The following is a 17,068-nucleotide window of genomic DNA, read 5'->3' as shown; positions in this document are numbered from 1 at the left end:
CCTCGAGGGTCCCTATGGGGGCTGAGAAGTGGATGTTCTGTAGGGAGGACTCAGGACGTGGCTGGTATCGGGGACTTACTGGGGCCTAGAGGGATTTGAGTGATGGGAAGCAAATGAAGCAGGACCATGCAAATGAGCATGGAAATGAGCATGCAAACAAGCATGCAGACGAGCACACAAACAAGCACACAGATGAACATGCAAACAAGCAGATGAGCTCGCAAACAAGCACGCAGACGAGCATGCAAACAAGCAAGCAGATGAGCATGCAAACGAGCACGCAAACGAGCACGCAGATGACCACGCAAACGAGCACGTAGATGAGCATGCAGATGAGCACGCAGATGAGCACGCAAACGAGCACGTAGATGAGCACGCAGACGAGCACGTAGATGAGCACGCAGATGAGCACGCAGACGAGCACGCAGATGAGCACGCAAACGAGCACGTAGATGAGCACGCAAACGAGCACGTAGATGAGCATGCAGATGAGCACGCAGATGAGCACGCAAACGAGCATGTAGACGAGCACGCAAACGAGCACGTAGATTAGCATGCAGATGAGCACGCAGACGAGCACGCAAACGAGCACGTAGACGAGCACGCAAACGAACACACAAACGAGCCCGCAGACGAGCACGCAAACAAGCACGCAGATGAGCATGCAGATGAGCACGCAAACAAGCACGCAGATGACCACGCAAACGAGCACGTAGATGAGCATGCAAACGAGCATGCAGATGAGCTCGCAAACAAGCATGCAGATCAGTAGGCAAACAAGCATACAAATGAGCATGCAGATAAGCATGCAAATGAGCATGCAGATGAGCATGCAAATGCAGTCACAGGTGCCCTTGCACGTGGACAAGGGAGTCAGGAGTGTGGGGCCGTCCCTCCCGTGGCTGCTTCGGGTGTGTGTGTGTGTGTGCATGTGTGTGGGGCTTGGGGTGTGTGTGTGTGTGAGCGTCTGGGCAGGTACATGTGTGAAGTGTTACAGTGGGGGAGGTTTGTCCTCTCACACACATTCCCGTGTGACCTCCTGCGGACCCCACACATCCCTTAGGGCCCTAGTCCCATCCTTGCTGGGGACTCCACATCCCAGCCTCGGTCGTCCAGGCTGACCCAGGACCCGGCTGCAGTGGGTGCCTGTCCAGGAGACGTCTCCATCCCCACATCCCTGCCCCTGCCCCACTCTTCGCTGTGGTCCTGGTCCATCTGCCGGGCCCCCTGCCCTCGAAGCGGGGCCCCCATGACCGCGTGTGCCTCCTGCCGCCACAGGTCATCGCCAACCACCACATGCCGTCCATCTCCTTCGCGTCAGGCGGAGACACGGTGAGGCCAGGGATGGGGGTGGACCTGCAGCCCTGCCGCCCCCCCTCCGGCCGCGAGACCCTCTCATCCTTCCCCAGAGCCCGCCTAACGTACCCTGTGCCCACATCCACTGCCCCATCTCTCTGTATTGCTGGGGTGGGCGGCTGGGAATCCCGGTGGGGGGCCCAGGCAGGTCCAGCTGGCCCCTCCCCGCCCCCAGGACATGACGGATTACGTGGCCTACGTCGCCAAGGACCCCATCAACCAGAGAGGTGAGGCCCCCGGGGAGGCCGGTGGGGGTCCCGTGGCTGGGGGGCACGGCCGTGTGGCTCGGAGGCTGCATGACCAACGTGCCCGCAGCCTGCCACATCCTGGAGTGCTGTGAGGGCCTGGCACAGAGCATCATCAGCACCGTGGGCCAAGCTTTCGAGCTGCGCTTCAAGCAGTACCTGCACAGCCCACCCAAGGTGGCGCTGCCCCCAGAAAGGTAACCAGAGCTGCCTCCCCCGTGCCCTGGGGACACCCCCAGTGACCTGCCCAGGTGCAGAGCCTGCTCCACCTCCTGCAGGCCTCAGCCTCCGTCCTGCCCCTTGTCCCTCCCTCCCTGTCCCGTGAGAATATGGCTCAGCCAGAGGATCCTGTTTCCTCGGCTGTTAACACCCGAGTAAACGCCTCCCCGCCTGCCCCCCAGGATTGGGGAGGACTAAGCAAGCTGACTCCCCGGTGTGCCTGAGGCTGTCAGCCCTGCTGCTACAACCAATATCCCTCCTCCAGACGCGCGGCCGGCTCCCGCAAAGGGCAGAAAACGGCCTCCGTCTCGCCGCAGAAGATGTGTAAAGGGGGGAGCGTGTCTGTGTGCTGGTAACACGTTTTTTATAGACATTGAAGTGTGAATGTCACGTGTTGCAAAATATGATTCTCTAGATGTTTTCTCAAACACTTAACTTTGGTAATTTAAAGGTTGAAAGCCCATTCTTAGCTCGTGGGCCACACAGATCTAGGCGGTGAGCTGGATTTGGCCCTGGGCTGGGGTTTGCCAGCTGGCCTTGGAGAAGGAGCTATTTAAGTCTCTATTCGTCATTAGAAAGTCAGCTTCCTCCAATGGTGGGAGGGCAGGTGCAGGTGCATGAGCTCCCAGCCTGCTGGTCACGAGGGAGGCGGCATCGCACGCCTGCTCACACTCACCCCTTTGTGCACGGGGACAGCGTGCTTGATGCACGTTGCTCAGCACGCTCCGAAGCTGAGACGGGCTCCTCGCCTGCCTCCAGAGCTGCCTCTGCCTTCCGTAGGCTGCTTCATAATTTATCCCAGCAGCGACTGTGGGCCAGGTGGGGTGCACCCCTCTGGCTCTCGGGGCCGTGCTTGCTGAGGAGCACCTGCAGGATCAATTCCTGCCAGTGCCATCGGGGCCAGAGGGCGGGGGCGCTTTGATCCCAGAGAGTTGCCACCCTGACCGGTGATGTCCTGGTTCTGGGTATAAACTTGGCTCATGCCCTCTGCTGCCGGGCGGGGCCGGAGGTGGGCAGAAAGGAGTGGAGACTGGGTTTGCCAACGACCTGCCTTTTGTGCCACAGCTCGGAAATGTGTGCAACATTCCATTTTATAGATGAGGAAGTAGTGGGCCTGGTCACTGGCTCTAGAAGCGTTTCCTGGTAGGAACCCTCAGTGACAGGTGGGGGGCTGGGATTCGAACTCAGATATTTCCTGCTCCCCCAGAAGCTCAAGCCATAAGGCTTTAGCCCCCTTGGGCCCTGCCTGTGCCATGGCCGTTGTTGTCTGTCCCCCAGGCTGGCGGGGCCGGAGGAGTCGGCCTGGGGGGACGAGGAGGACTCTTTGGAGCACAATTACTACAACAGCATCCCGGGGAAGGAGCCGCCGCTGGGCGGGCTAGTGGACTCCAGGCTGGCCCTGACACAGCCCTGCGCCCTCACGGCCCTCGACCAGGTCAGCCTCTGCCCTCGGGGGGATGGGGACAGGGATGCCCCAGCTGCTGGTTCCCTGGACCTACCTCCAGCTCTTCTTTCTGCTCCTGTTCTCCTCGATCCTAGAGGAAGGTCTCTCACTCAGACTCACTCACTCACTCACAGACTCACTTATGATCCCACTCCCAATCTCACTCACTCAGACTCACTCACGATCTCACTCACTCAGACTCACTCACTCACTCACAGACTCACTTATGATCCCACTCACAATCTCACTCACTCAGACTCACGATCTCATTCACTCACAGACTCACTCACTCATGATCTCACTCACGATCTCACTCACGATCTCACTGACTCACGATCTCATTCACTCACTCACAGACTCAGGATCTCACGATCTCAGTCACGATTTCACTCATGATCTCACTCACAATCTCACGATCTCACTGACTCATGATCTGACAATCTCACTCACGATCTCAGACTCATGATCTCACGATCTCACAATCTCACTCACTATCTCACAGACTTATGATCTCACTCACTATCTCACTCATGGTCTCACAGACTCATGATCTCACTCACGATCTCACAGACACACAATCTCACAATCTCATTCACTCAGACTCACCATCTCAATCACGATCTCATTCACTCACAGACTCACCATCTCAATCACGATCTCACTCATGATCTCACTCACGATCTCACTCATGATCTCACAGACTCACGATCTCACTCACAGACTCAAAATCTCACGATCTCACTCACCTCATGATCTCACTCACTCACCTCACTCATGATCTCATCTCACTTACGATCTCACTCACCTCATGATCTCACTCACTCACCTCACTCATGATCTCATCTCACTTACGATCTCACTCACCTCATGATCTCACTCACTCACCTCACTCATGATCTCATCTCACTTACGATCTCAGACTCATGATCTCACGATCTCACAATCTCACTCACGATCTCACTATCTCACAGACTTATGATCTCACTCACTATCTCACTCATGATCTCACAGACTCACGATCTCACTCACGATCTCACGGTCTCACTCCCTCACATACTCACAATCCCACAATCTCACGCACTCATGATCTCACTCACGATCTCACAGACGCACAATCTCACAATCTCATTCACTCAGACTCACCATCTCAATCACGATCTCATTCACTCACAGACTCACCATCTCAATCACGATCTCACTCATGATCTCACTCACGATCTCACTCATGATCTCACAGACTCACGATCTCACTCACAGACTCAAAATCTCACGATCTCACTCACCTCATGATCTCACTCACTCACCTCACTCATGATCTCATCTCACTTACGATCTCACTCACCTCATGATCTCACTCACTCACCTCACTCATGATCTCATCTCACTTACGATCTCACTCACCTCATGATCTCACTCACTCACCTCACTCATGATCTCATCTCACTTACGATCTCAGACTCATGATCTCACGATCTCACAATCTCACTCACGATCTCACTATCTCACAGACTTATGATCTCACTCACTATCTCACTCATGATCTCACAGACTCACGATCTCACTCACGATCTCACGGTCTCACTCCCTCACATACTCACAATCCCACAATCTCACGCACTCATGATCTCACTCACGATCTCACAGACGCACAATCTCACAATCTCATTCACTCAGACTCACCATCTCAATCACGATCTCATTCACTCACAGACTCACCATCTCAATCACGATCTCACTCATGATCTCACGATCTCACTCATGATCTCACAGACTCACGATCTCACTCACGATCTCACTCACAGACTCAAAATCTCACGATCTCACTCACCTCATGATCTCACTCACTCACCTCATTCATGATCTCATCTCACGATCTCACGATCTCACTCACATCACTCACGATCTCACTATCTCACGATCTGACTCACGATGTCACTCACTCATGATCTCACTCACGATCTCACTCACCATCTCACTCAGACTCACGATCTCACGCTCACACTCACAGACTCATGATCTCACAATCTCACTCACGGACTCACTCACAATCTCATTCACTCACAGACTCACGACCTCCATCACTCACGATCTCACTCACGATCTCACTCACGATCTCACTCATGATCTCACTCACGATCTCACTCATGATCTCACAGACTCACAATCTCACTCACGATCTCACAGACTCACTCACTATCTCACTCCCTCATAATCTCACAATATCATTCACTAACGATCTCACTCACAATCTCACAGACTCAAACGATCTCACTCACGATCTCATTCACTCACGATCTCACTCACAGTCTCTCACGATTTCACTCATGATCTAACTCACGATCTCACTCATTCACATACGATCTCACTCACGATCTCAGTCACAGACTCACTAACTCACGATCTCACTCATGATCTCACAATCTCATGATCTCACTCACAGACTCACTAACTCACGATTTCACTCACAGACTCACTAACTCACGATCTCATGATCTCACTCACTGACTCACTCACGATCTCACTCACTCAGACTCACGATCTCACTCACCATCTCACAGACTCACGATCTCACTCACAGACTCACGATCTCACTCACTCACCTCACTCATGATCTCACTCACTCACCTGACTCACGATCTCACTATCTCACGATCTGACTCACGATCTCACTCACTGATGATCTCATTCACGATCTCACTCACAGACTCACAATCTCACTCACTCACAGACTCACGATCTCACTCACGATCTCACGATCTCATGATCTCACGATCTCATTCACTCATGATCTCACTCACGATCTGTCTCACAGACTCACGATCTCATTCACTCACGATCTCACTCATAATCTCACTCACGATTTCACTCACGATCTCTCTCACTCACGATCTCATTTATGATCTCATGATCTCACTCACAGACTCACTAACTCCCGATCTCACTCACGATCTCACTCATGATCTCACTTACAGACTCACTCCCGATCTCACTCATGATCTCATGATCTCACTTACAGACTCACTCCCGATCTCACTCATGATCTCATGATCTCACTTACAGACTCACTCCCGATCTCACTCACGATCTCACGATCTCATTCACAGACTCACTCACGATCTCACAGACTCACGATCTCACTCACGATCTCACAGACTCACAATCTCATGATCTCACTCACTCACAGACTCACAATCTCACAGACTCACGATCTCACTCACCTCACTCACGATCTCACTCACTCATGATCTCACTCACAGACTCATGATCTCACGGTCTCATTCACTCATGATCTCACAATCTCACAGACTCACGATCTCACTCACAATCTCACGATCTCATTCACGATCTCACTCACAATCTCACGATCTCACTCACGATCTCACTCACTCATGATCTCACTCAGACTCACGATCTCACTCACTCATGATCTCACAGTCTCATTCACTCACGATCTCACTCACAATCTCACAGTCTCACGATCTCACTCACAGACTCACGATCTCAATCACTCACGATCTCACTCACTCGTGATCTCACTCACGATCTCACAGACTCACAATCTCACTCACTCACTATCTCACAGACTATCTCACTCACTCATGATCTCACAATATCATTCACTCACGATCTCACAATCTCACAGACTCACGATCTCACGATATCACTCACGATCTCACGATCTCACAGACTCACGATCTCACTTATGATTTCACTTACTCACAATCTCAGACTCCCTCACTATCTCACTCAGAATCTCACTTACTCACGATTTCACTCACTCAGACTCACGATCTCAGTCTCACAGACTCACGATCTGACTCACGATCTCTCACAATCTCACTCACAGACTCACTCACTCACAATCTCACTCACGATCTCACTCACAGTCTCACAGACTCACAATCTGACTCACGATCTCTCACAATCTCACTCACAGACTCACTCACTCACGATCTCACTCACGATCTCACTCACAGACTCACTCCCGATCTCACTCACGATTTCACTCACTCACAAACTCAGGATCCCACTCATGATCTCACTCACGATTTCACTCACTCACTGACTCATGATCTCACTCACAAGACTCACGATCTCATGATTTCACTCACAGACTCATGATCTCGCTCACGATCGATCTCACGATTTCACTCACTCACAGACTCACAGTCTCACAGACTCACGATCTCACTCACGATCTCACAGATTCACTCATGATCTCACAGACTCAGTCACTCACGATCTCACTCACAGACTCACGATCTCACAGATTCACTCATGATCTCACAGACTCAGTCACTCACGATCTCACTCACAGACTCACGATCTCACAGACTCCCTCACTCACTGCCTCATGATCTCACTCACTCACAGACTCACTCATGATCTCACGATCTCACTCATTCATGATCTCATGATCTCACTGACTCATGATCTCACGATCTCACTGACTCATGATCTCACTCACGATCTCACTCATATCACTCACGATTTCACTCACGATATAACTCACGATTTCACTCACGATCTCACAGACTCACGATCTCACGATTCCACTTACGATCTCACTCACAGACTCACTCACGATCTCACTCATGATCTCACTCACGATCTCATAGACTCACGATTTTACTCACGCTGTTACTCACGATCTCTCACAATCTCACTCACAGACTCACTCACTCACAGACTCACGATCTCACTCACTCACGATTTCGCTCACTCATGATCTCACTCACAGACTCACTCACGATCTCACTCACAATCTCACTTATTCATGATCTCATGATCTCACTGACTCATGATCTCACTCACGATCTCACTCATGATATCACTCATGATATCACTCACTCACGATAGAACTCACGATTTCACTCACGATCTCACAGACTCACGCTCACTATTCCACTTACGATCTCACTCACGATCTCACTCATGATCTCATAGACTCACGATTTTACTCACGCTCTTACTCACGATCTCTCACAATCTCACTCACAGACTCACTCACTCACAGACTCACGATCTCACTCACTCACGATTTCGCTCACTCATGATCTCACTCACAGACTCACTCACGATCTCACTCACAATCTCACTTATTCATGATCTCATGATCTCACTGACTCATGATCTCACTCACGATCTCACTCATGATATCACTCACGATTTCACTCACTCACGATAGAACTCACGATTTCACTCACGATCTCACAGACTCACGATCTCACGATTCCACTTACGATCTCACTCACAGACTCACGATCTCACTCACAGACTCACGATCTCACTCATGATCTCACTCACGATCTCATAGACTCACGATTTTACTCACGATCTTACTCACGATCTCTCACAATCTCACTCACTCACTCAGACTCACGATCTCACTCACGATTTCGCTCACTCATGATCTCACTCACAGACTCACGATCTCACTCACGATTTCATTCACTCACAGGCTGACGATCTCACGATCTCACAGACTCACTCATGATCTCACTCACTCATGATTTCACTCACTCACTCACAGACTCACGATCTCACAATCTCACAGGCTCACGATCTCACTCATGATTTCACTCACTCACAGACTCACGATCTCACTCACTTGCTCACTATCTCACAGACTCATGATCTCACTCAGTCTCACTATCTCACTCACAGACTCACGATCTCACTCAAACTCATGATCTCACTCACGATCTCGCTCACTCACTCATGATCTCACTCACTCATGATCTCACTCACAGACTCATGACCTCAGTCACGATCTCACTCATGATCTCACTCACTCACAATCTCTCACTCACTCATGATCTCACTCACTCACTCATGATCTCAGTCACGATCTCACTCACTCACTCATGATCTCACTCACTCATGATCTCACTCAGGATCTCACTCACTCACTCAATCACAGGCTCACAATGGGGCGCCGTGTATCTGCCCGGCCTCCTCTCTCACTCACAATCTCACTCACGATGAAGCACCATCTATCTGCCCGGCCTCGTCTCTCACTCACAGTCTCACTCACGATGAAGTGCCATCTATCTACCCGGCCTCCTCTGTCTCTCACTCACAGTCTCACTCACGATGAAGCACCAACTATCTGCCCGGCCTCCTCTATCTCTCACTCACGATCTCACTCACGATGAAGCGCCATCTATCTGCCCGGCCTCCTCTATCTCTCACTCACGATCTCACTCACGATGAAGCGTCATCTATCTGCCCGGCCTCCTCTATCTCTCACTCACGATCTCACTCACGATCTCACCCACGATGAAGCGCCATCTATCTGCCCGGCCTCCTCTGTCTCTCACTCACGATCTCACTCACGATGAAGCGCCATCTATCTGCCCGGCCTCCTCTATCTCTCACTCACGGTCTCACTCACTATGAAGTGCCATCTGCCCGGCCTCCTCTATCTCTCACTCACGATCTCACTCACGATGAAGCGCCATCTATCTGCCCGGCCTCCTCTATCTCTCACTCACGGTCTCACTCACGATGAAGCGCCATCTATCTGCCCGGCCTCCTCTATCTCTCACTCACAGTCTCACTCACGATGAAGCGCCATCTATCTGCCCGGCCTCCTCTATCTCTCACTCACGATCTCACTCATGATGAAGCGCCATCTGCCCGGCCTCCTCTATCTCTCACTCACGATCTCACTCACGATGAAGCGCCATCTATCTGCCCGGCCTCCTCTATCTCTCCCACTCACGATCTCACTCACGATGAAGCGCCATCTGCCCGGCCACCTCTATCTCTCACTCACGATCTCACTCACGATGAAGCACCATCTATCTGCCCGGCCTCCTCTATCTCTCACTCACAGTCTCACTCACGATGAAGCGCCATCTATCTGCCCGGCCTCCTCTATCTCTCACTCACGATCTCACTCACGATGAAGCGCCATCTATCTGCCTGGCATCCTCTATCTCTCACTCACAGTCTCACTCACGATGAAGCGCCATCTATCTGCCCGGCCTCCTCTGTCTCTCACTCACAGTCTCACTCACGATGAAGCGCCATCTATCTGCCCGGCCTCCTCTGTCTCTCACTCACAGTCTCACTCACGATGAAGCGCCATCTATCTGCCCGGCCTCCTCTCTCTCTCACTCACAGTCTCACTGAAAATGAAGCGCCATCTGCCCGGCCTCCTCTATCTCTCACTCACGATCTCACTCACGATGAAGCGCCATCTATCTGCCCGGCCTCCTCTATCTCTCACTCACGATCTCACTCACGATGAAGCGCCATCTATCTGCCCGGCCTCCTCTATCTCTCACAGTCTCACGATGAAGCGCCATCTATCTGCCCGGCCTCCTCTGTCTCTCACTCACGGTCTCACTCACGATGAAGCGCCATCTATCTGCCCGGCCTCCTCTATCTCTCACTCACAGTCTCACTCACGATGAAGCGCCATCTGCCCGGCCTCCTCTATCTCTCACTCACGATCTCACTCACGATGAAGCGCCATCTATCTGCCCGGCCTCCTCTATCTCTCACTCACGATCTCACTCACGATGAAGCGCCATCTATCTGCCCGGCCTCCTCTATCTCTCACTCACAGTCTCACTCACGATGAAGCGCCATCTATCTGCCCGGCCTCCTCTATCTCTCACTCACGATCTCACTCACGATGAAGCGCCATCTATCTGCCCGGCCTCCTCTATCTCTCACTCACGATCTCACTCACGATGAAGCGCCATCTATCTGCCCGGCCTCCTCTATCTCTCACTCACAGTCTCCCTCACGATGAAGCGCCATCTATCTGCCCGGCCTCCTCTATCTCTCTCACTCACGATCTCACTCACGATGAAGCGCCATCTATCTGCCCGGCCTCCTCTATCTCTCACTCACGATCTCACTCACGATGAAGCGCCATCTATCTGCCCGGCCTCCTCTATCTCTCTCACTCACGATCTCACTCACGATGAAGCGCCATCTATCTGCCCGGCCTCCTCTGTCTCTCACTCACGATCTCACTCACGATGAAGCGCCATCTGCCCGGCCTCCTCTATCTCTCACTCACGGTCTCACTCACGATGAAGCGCCATCTATCTGCCCGGCCTCCTCTATCTCTCACTCACAGTCTCACTCACGATGAAGCGCCATCTATCTGCCCGGCCTCCTCTATCTCTCACTCACAGTCTCACTCACGATGAAGCGCCATCTATCTGGCCGGCGTCCTCTGTCTCTCACTCACGGTCTCACTCATGATGAAGCGCCATCTATCTGCCCGGCCTCCTCTATCTCTCACTCACGATCTCACTCACGATGAAGCGCCATCTATCTGCCCGGCCTCCTCAATCTCTCACTCACGGTCTCACTCACGATGAAGCGCCATCTATCTGCCCGGCCTCCTCTATCTCTCACTCACAGTCTCACTCACGATGAAGCGCCATCTATCTGCCCGGCCTCCTCTATCTCTCACTCACAGTCTCACTCACGATGAAGCGCCATCTATCTGGCCGGCGTCCTCTGTCTCTCACTCACGGTCTCACTCATGATGAAGCGCCATCTATCTGCCCGGCCTCCTCTATCTCTCACTCACGATCTCACTCACGATGAAGCGCCATCTATCTGCCCGGCCTCCTCTATCTCTCACTCACAGTCTCCCTCACGATGAAGCGCCATCTATCTGCCCGGCCTCCTCTATCTCTCACTCACGATCTCACTCACGATGAAGCGCCATCTATCTGCCCGGCCTCCTCTATCTCTCACTCACAGTCTCACTCACGATGAAGCGCCATCTATCTGCCCGGCGTCCTCTATCTCTCACTCACAGTCTCACTCACGATGAAGCGCCATCTATCTGCCCGGCGTCCTCTGTCTCTCACTCACGGTCTCACTCACAATGAAGCGCCATCTGCCCGGCCTCCTCTATCTCTCACTCACGGTCTCACTCACGATGAAGCGCCATCTATCTGCCCGGCCTCCTCTGTCTCTCACTCACGATTTCACTCACGATGAAGCGCCATCTGCCCGGCCACCTCTATCTCTCACTCACGATCTCACTCACGATGAAGCACCATCTATCTGCCCGGCCTCCTCTATCTCTCACTCACAGTCTCACTCACGATGAAGCGCCATCTATCTGCCCGGCCTCCTCTATCTCTCACTCACGATCTCACTCACGATGAAGCGCCATCTATCTGCCCGGCATCCTCTATCTCTCACTCACAGTCTCACTCACGATGAAGCGCCATCTATCTGCCCGGCCTCCTCTGTCTCTCACTCACAGTCTCACTCACGATGAAGCGCCATCTATCTGCCCGGCCTCCTCTATCTCTCACTCACAGTCTCACTCACGATGAAGCGCCATCTCTCTGCCCGGCGTCCTCTATCTCTCACTCACAGTCTCACTCACGATGAAGCGCCATCTGCCCGGCCTCCTCTATCTCTCACTCACGGTCTCACTCACGATGAAGCGCCATCTATCTGCCCGGCCTCCTCTGTCTCTCACTCACGATTTCACTCACGATGAAGCGCCATCTGCCCGGCCTCCTCTATCTCTCACTCACGGTCTCACTCACGATGAAGCGCCATCTATCTGCCCGGCCTCCTCTATCTCTCACTCACAGTCTCACTCACGATGAAGCGCCATCTGCCCGGCCTCCTCTGTCTCTCACTCACAGTCTCACTCACGATGAAGCGCCATCTATCTGCCCGGCCTCCTCTATCTCTCACTCACAGTCTCACTCACGATGAAGCGCCATCTGCCCGGCCTCCTCTATCTCTCACTCACGATCTCACTCATGATGAAGCGCCATCTATCTGCCCGGCCTCCTCTATCTCTCACTCACGATCTCACTCACGATGAAGCGCCATCTATCTGCCCGGCCTCCTTTATCTCTCACTCACGATCTCACTCACGATGAAGCGCCATCTATCTGCCCGGCCTCCTCTATCTCTCACTCACGATCTCACTCACGATGAAGCGCCATCTGCCCGGCCACCTCTATCTCTCACTCACGATCTCACTCACGATGAAGCACCATCTATCTGCCCGGCCTCCTCTATCTCTCACTCACAGTCTCACTCACGATGAAGCGCCATCTGCCCGGCCTCCTCTATCTCTCACTCACGATCTCACTCACGATGAAGCGCCATCTATCTGCCCGGCCTCCTCTATCTCTCACTCACAGTCTCACTCACGATGAAGCGCCATCTATCTGCCCGGCGTCCTCTATCTCTCACTCACAGTCTCACTCACGATGAAGCACCAACTATCTGCCCGGCCTCCTCTATCTCTCACTCACGATCTCACTCACGATGAAGCGCCATCTATCTGCCCGGCCTCCTCTATCTCTCACTCACAGGCTCACTCACGATGAAGTGCCATCTATCTGCCCGGCCTCCTCTATCTCTCACTCACGATCTCACTCACGATGAAGCGCCATCTATCTGCCCGGCCTCCTCTATCTCTCACTCACGATCTCACTCATGATGAAGCGCCATCTATCTGCCCGGCCTCCTTTATCTCTCACTCACGATCTCACTCACGATGAAGCGCCATCTATCTGCCCGGCCTCCTCTATCTCTCACTCACGATCTCACTCACGATGAAGCGCCATCTATCTGCCCGGCCTCCTCTGTCTCTCACTCACGATCTCACTCACGATGAAGCGCCATCTATCTGCCCGGCCTCCTCTATCTCTCACTCACAGTCTCACTCACGATGAAGCGCCATCTATCTGCCCGGCCTCCTCTGTCTCTCACTCACGATCTCACTCACGATGAAGCACCATCTATCTGCCCGGCCTCCTCTGTCTCTCACTCACAGTCTCACTCACGATGAAGCGCCATCTATCTGCCCGGCCTCCTCTATCTCTCACTCACAGTCTCACTCACGATGAAGCGCCATCTATCTGCCCGGCCTCCTCTATCTCTCACTCACGGTCTCACTCACGATGAAGCGCCATCTATCTGCCCGGCCTCCTCAATCTCTCACTCACGATCTCACTCACGAAGCGCCATCTATCTGGCCAGCCACCTCTATCTCTCACTCACAGTCTCACTCACGATGAAGCGCCATCTATCTGCCCGGCCTCCTCTATCTCTCACTCACAGTCTCACTCACGATGAAGCGCCATCTGCCCGGCCTCCTCTATCTCTCACTCACGATTTCACTCACGATGAAGCGCCATCTATCTGCCCGGCCTCCTCTATCTCTCACTCACAGTCTCACTCACGATGAAGCGCCATCTATCTGCCCGGCCTCCTCTGTCTCTCACTCACGGTCTCACTCACGATGAAGCGCCACCTATCTGCCCGGCCTCCTCTATCTCTCACTCACAGTCTCACTCACGATGAAGCGCCATCTATCTGCCCGGCCTCCTCTATCTCTCACTCACGATCTCACTCACGATGAAGCGCCATCTATCTGCCCGGCCTCCTCTATCTCTCAGTCACAGTCTCACTCACGATGAAGCGCCATCTATCTGCCCGGCCTCCTCTATCTCTCACTCACAGTCTCACTCACGATGAAGCGCCATCTATCTGCCCGGCCTCCTCTATCTCTCACTCACGATCTCACTCACGATGAAGCGCCATCTATCTGCCCGGCCTCCTCTATCTCTCACTCACGATCTCACTCACGATGAAGCGCCATCTGCCCGGCCTCCTCTGTCTCTCACTCACAGTCTCACTCACGATGAAGCGCCATCTATCTGCCCGGCCTCCTCTATCTCTCACTCACGATCTCACTCACGATGAAGCGCCATCTGCCTGGCCTCCTCTGTCTCTCACTCACAGTCTCACTCACGATGAAGCGCCATCTATCTGCCCGGCCTCCTCTATCTCTCACTCACAGTCTCACTCACGATGAAGCGCCATCTATCTGCCCGGCCTCCTCTATCTCTCTCACTCACAGTCTCACTCACGATGAAGCGCCATCTGTCTGCCTGGCGTCCTCTGTCTCTCACTCACAGTCTCACTCACGATGAAGCGCCATCTATCTGCCCGGCCTCCTCTATCTCTCACTCACAGTCTCACTCACGATGAAGCGCCATCTATCTGCCCGGCCTCCTCTATCTCTCTCACTCACGATCTCACTCACGATGAAGCGCCATCTATCTGCCCGGCCTCCTCTATCTCTCACTCACGATCTCACCCACGATGAAGCGCCATCTGCCCGGCCTCCTCTATCTCTCACTCACAGTCTCACTCACGATGAAGTGCCATCTATCTGCCCGGCCTCCTCTATCTCTCACTCACGATCACACTCACGATGAAGCGCCATCTATCTGCCCGGCCTCCTCTATCTCTCACTCACGATCTCACTCACGATGAAGCGCCATCTATCTGCCCGGCCTCCTCTATCTCTCACTCACAGTCTCACTCACGATGAAGCGCCATCTGCCCGGCCTCCTCTATCTCTCACTCACGATCTCACTCACGATGAAGTACCATCTATCTGCCCGGCCTCCTCTATCTCTCACTCACAGTCTCACTCACGATGAAGCGCCATCTATCTGCCCGGCCTCCTCTATCTCTCACTCACAGTCTCACTCACGATGAAGCGCCATCTATCTGCCCGGCCTCCTCTATCTCTCACTCACAGTCTCACTCACGATGAAGTGCCATCTATCTGCCCGGCCTCCTCTATCTCTCACTCACAGTCTCACTCACGATGAAGCGCCATCTATCTGCCCGGCCTCCTCTATCTCTCACTCACGGTCTCACTCACGATGAAGCGCCATCTATCTGCCCGGCCTCCTCTATCTCTCACTCACGGTCTCACTCACGATGAAGCGCCATCTATCTGCCCGGCCTCCTCTGTCTCTCACTCACAGTCTCACTCACGATGAAGCGCCATCTATCTGCCCGGCCTCCTCTATCTCTCACTCACACTCTCACTCACGATGAAGCGCCATCTATCTGCCCGGCCTCCTCTATCTCTCACTCACGTTCTCACTCACGATGAAGCGCCATCTATCTGCCCGGTGTCTCTCACTCACGATCTCACTCACGATGAAGCGCCATCTATCTGCCCGGCCTCCTCTATCTCTCACTCACAGTCTCACTCACGATGAAGCGCCATCTATCTGCCCGGCCTCCTCTATCTCTCACTCACGATCTCACTCACGATGAAGCGCCATCTATCTGCCCGGCCTCCTCTATCTCTCACTCACGGTCTCACTCACGATGAAGCGCCATCTATCTGCCCGGCCTCCTCTATCTCTCACTCACAGTCTCACTCACGATGAAGCGCCATCTGCCCGGCCTCCTCTATCTCTCACAGTCTCACGATGAAGCGCCATCTATCTGCCCGGCGTCCTCTATCTCTCACTCACGATCTCACTCACGATGAAGCGCCATCTATCTGCCCGGCGTCCTCTATCTCTCACTCATGATCTCACTCACGATGAAGCGCCACCTATCTGCCCGGCCTCCTCTATCTCTCACTCACGATCTCACTCACGATGAAGCGTCATCTATCTGCCCGGCCTCCTCTATCTCTCACTCACGATCTCACTCACGATGAAGCGCCATCTATCTGCCCGGCCTCCTCTATCTCTCACTCACGATCTCACTCACGATGAAGCGCCATCTGCCCGGCCTCCTCTATCTCTCACTCACGATCTCACTCACGATGAAGCGCCATCTATCTGCCCGGCCTCCTCTGTCTCTCACTCACGATCTCACTCACGATGAAGCGCCATCTATCTGCCCGGCCTCCTCTATCTCTCACTCACGATCTCACTCACGATGAAGCGCCATCTATCTGCCCGGCCTCCTCTATCTCTCACTCACGGTCTCACTCACGATGAAGCGCCATCTGCCCGGCCTC

General features: G+C 53.2%; 1 protein-coding gene across 2 annotated transcripts in view; it reads left to right on the top strand.

The window, feature by feature from the left end:
- The window catches only part of SHC2 (SHC adaptor protein 2), a 64,393-nt gene that overhangs the window by 26,119 nt on the left and 21,206 nt on the right, over window positions 1-17,068 (top strand). For both annotated transcript variants that reach the window (XM_034950974.3, XM_034950973.3), the window contains exons 5-8: window positions 1,279-1,332; window positions 1,532-1,583; window positions 1,672-1,798; window positions 3,099-3,255. In XM_034950974.3, the coding sequence (XP_034806865.1) occupies window positions 1,279-1,332; window positions 1,532-1,583; window positions 1,672-1,798; window positions 3,099-3,255 (390 nt within the window). The remainder of the gene's footprint in view (window positions 1-1,278; window positions 1,333-1,531; window positions 1,584-1,671; window positions 1,799-3,098; window positions 3,256-17,068) is intronic.

Source organism: Pan paniscus, chromosome 20 (genome assembly GCF_029289425.2).
Source record: "Pan paniscus chromosome 20, NHGRI_mPanPan1-v2.0_pri, whole genome shotgun sequence".
In the NCBI taxonomy this organism is placed as follows: domain Eukaryota; kingdom Metazoa; phylum Chordata; class Mammalia; order Primates; family Hominidae; genus Pan; species Pan paniscus.
Note: the sequence above shows the minus strand (reverse complement) of the source record. Positions and strands in the feature narration are given on the sequence as shown.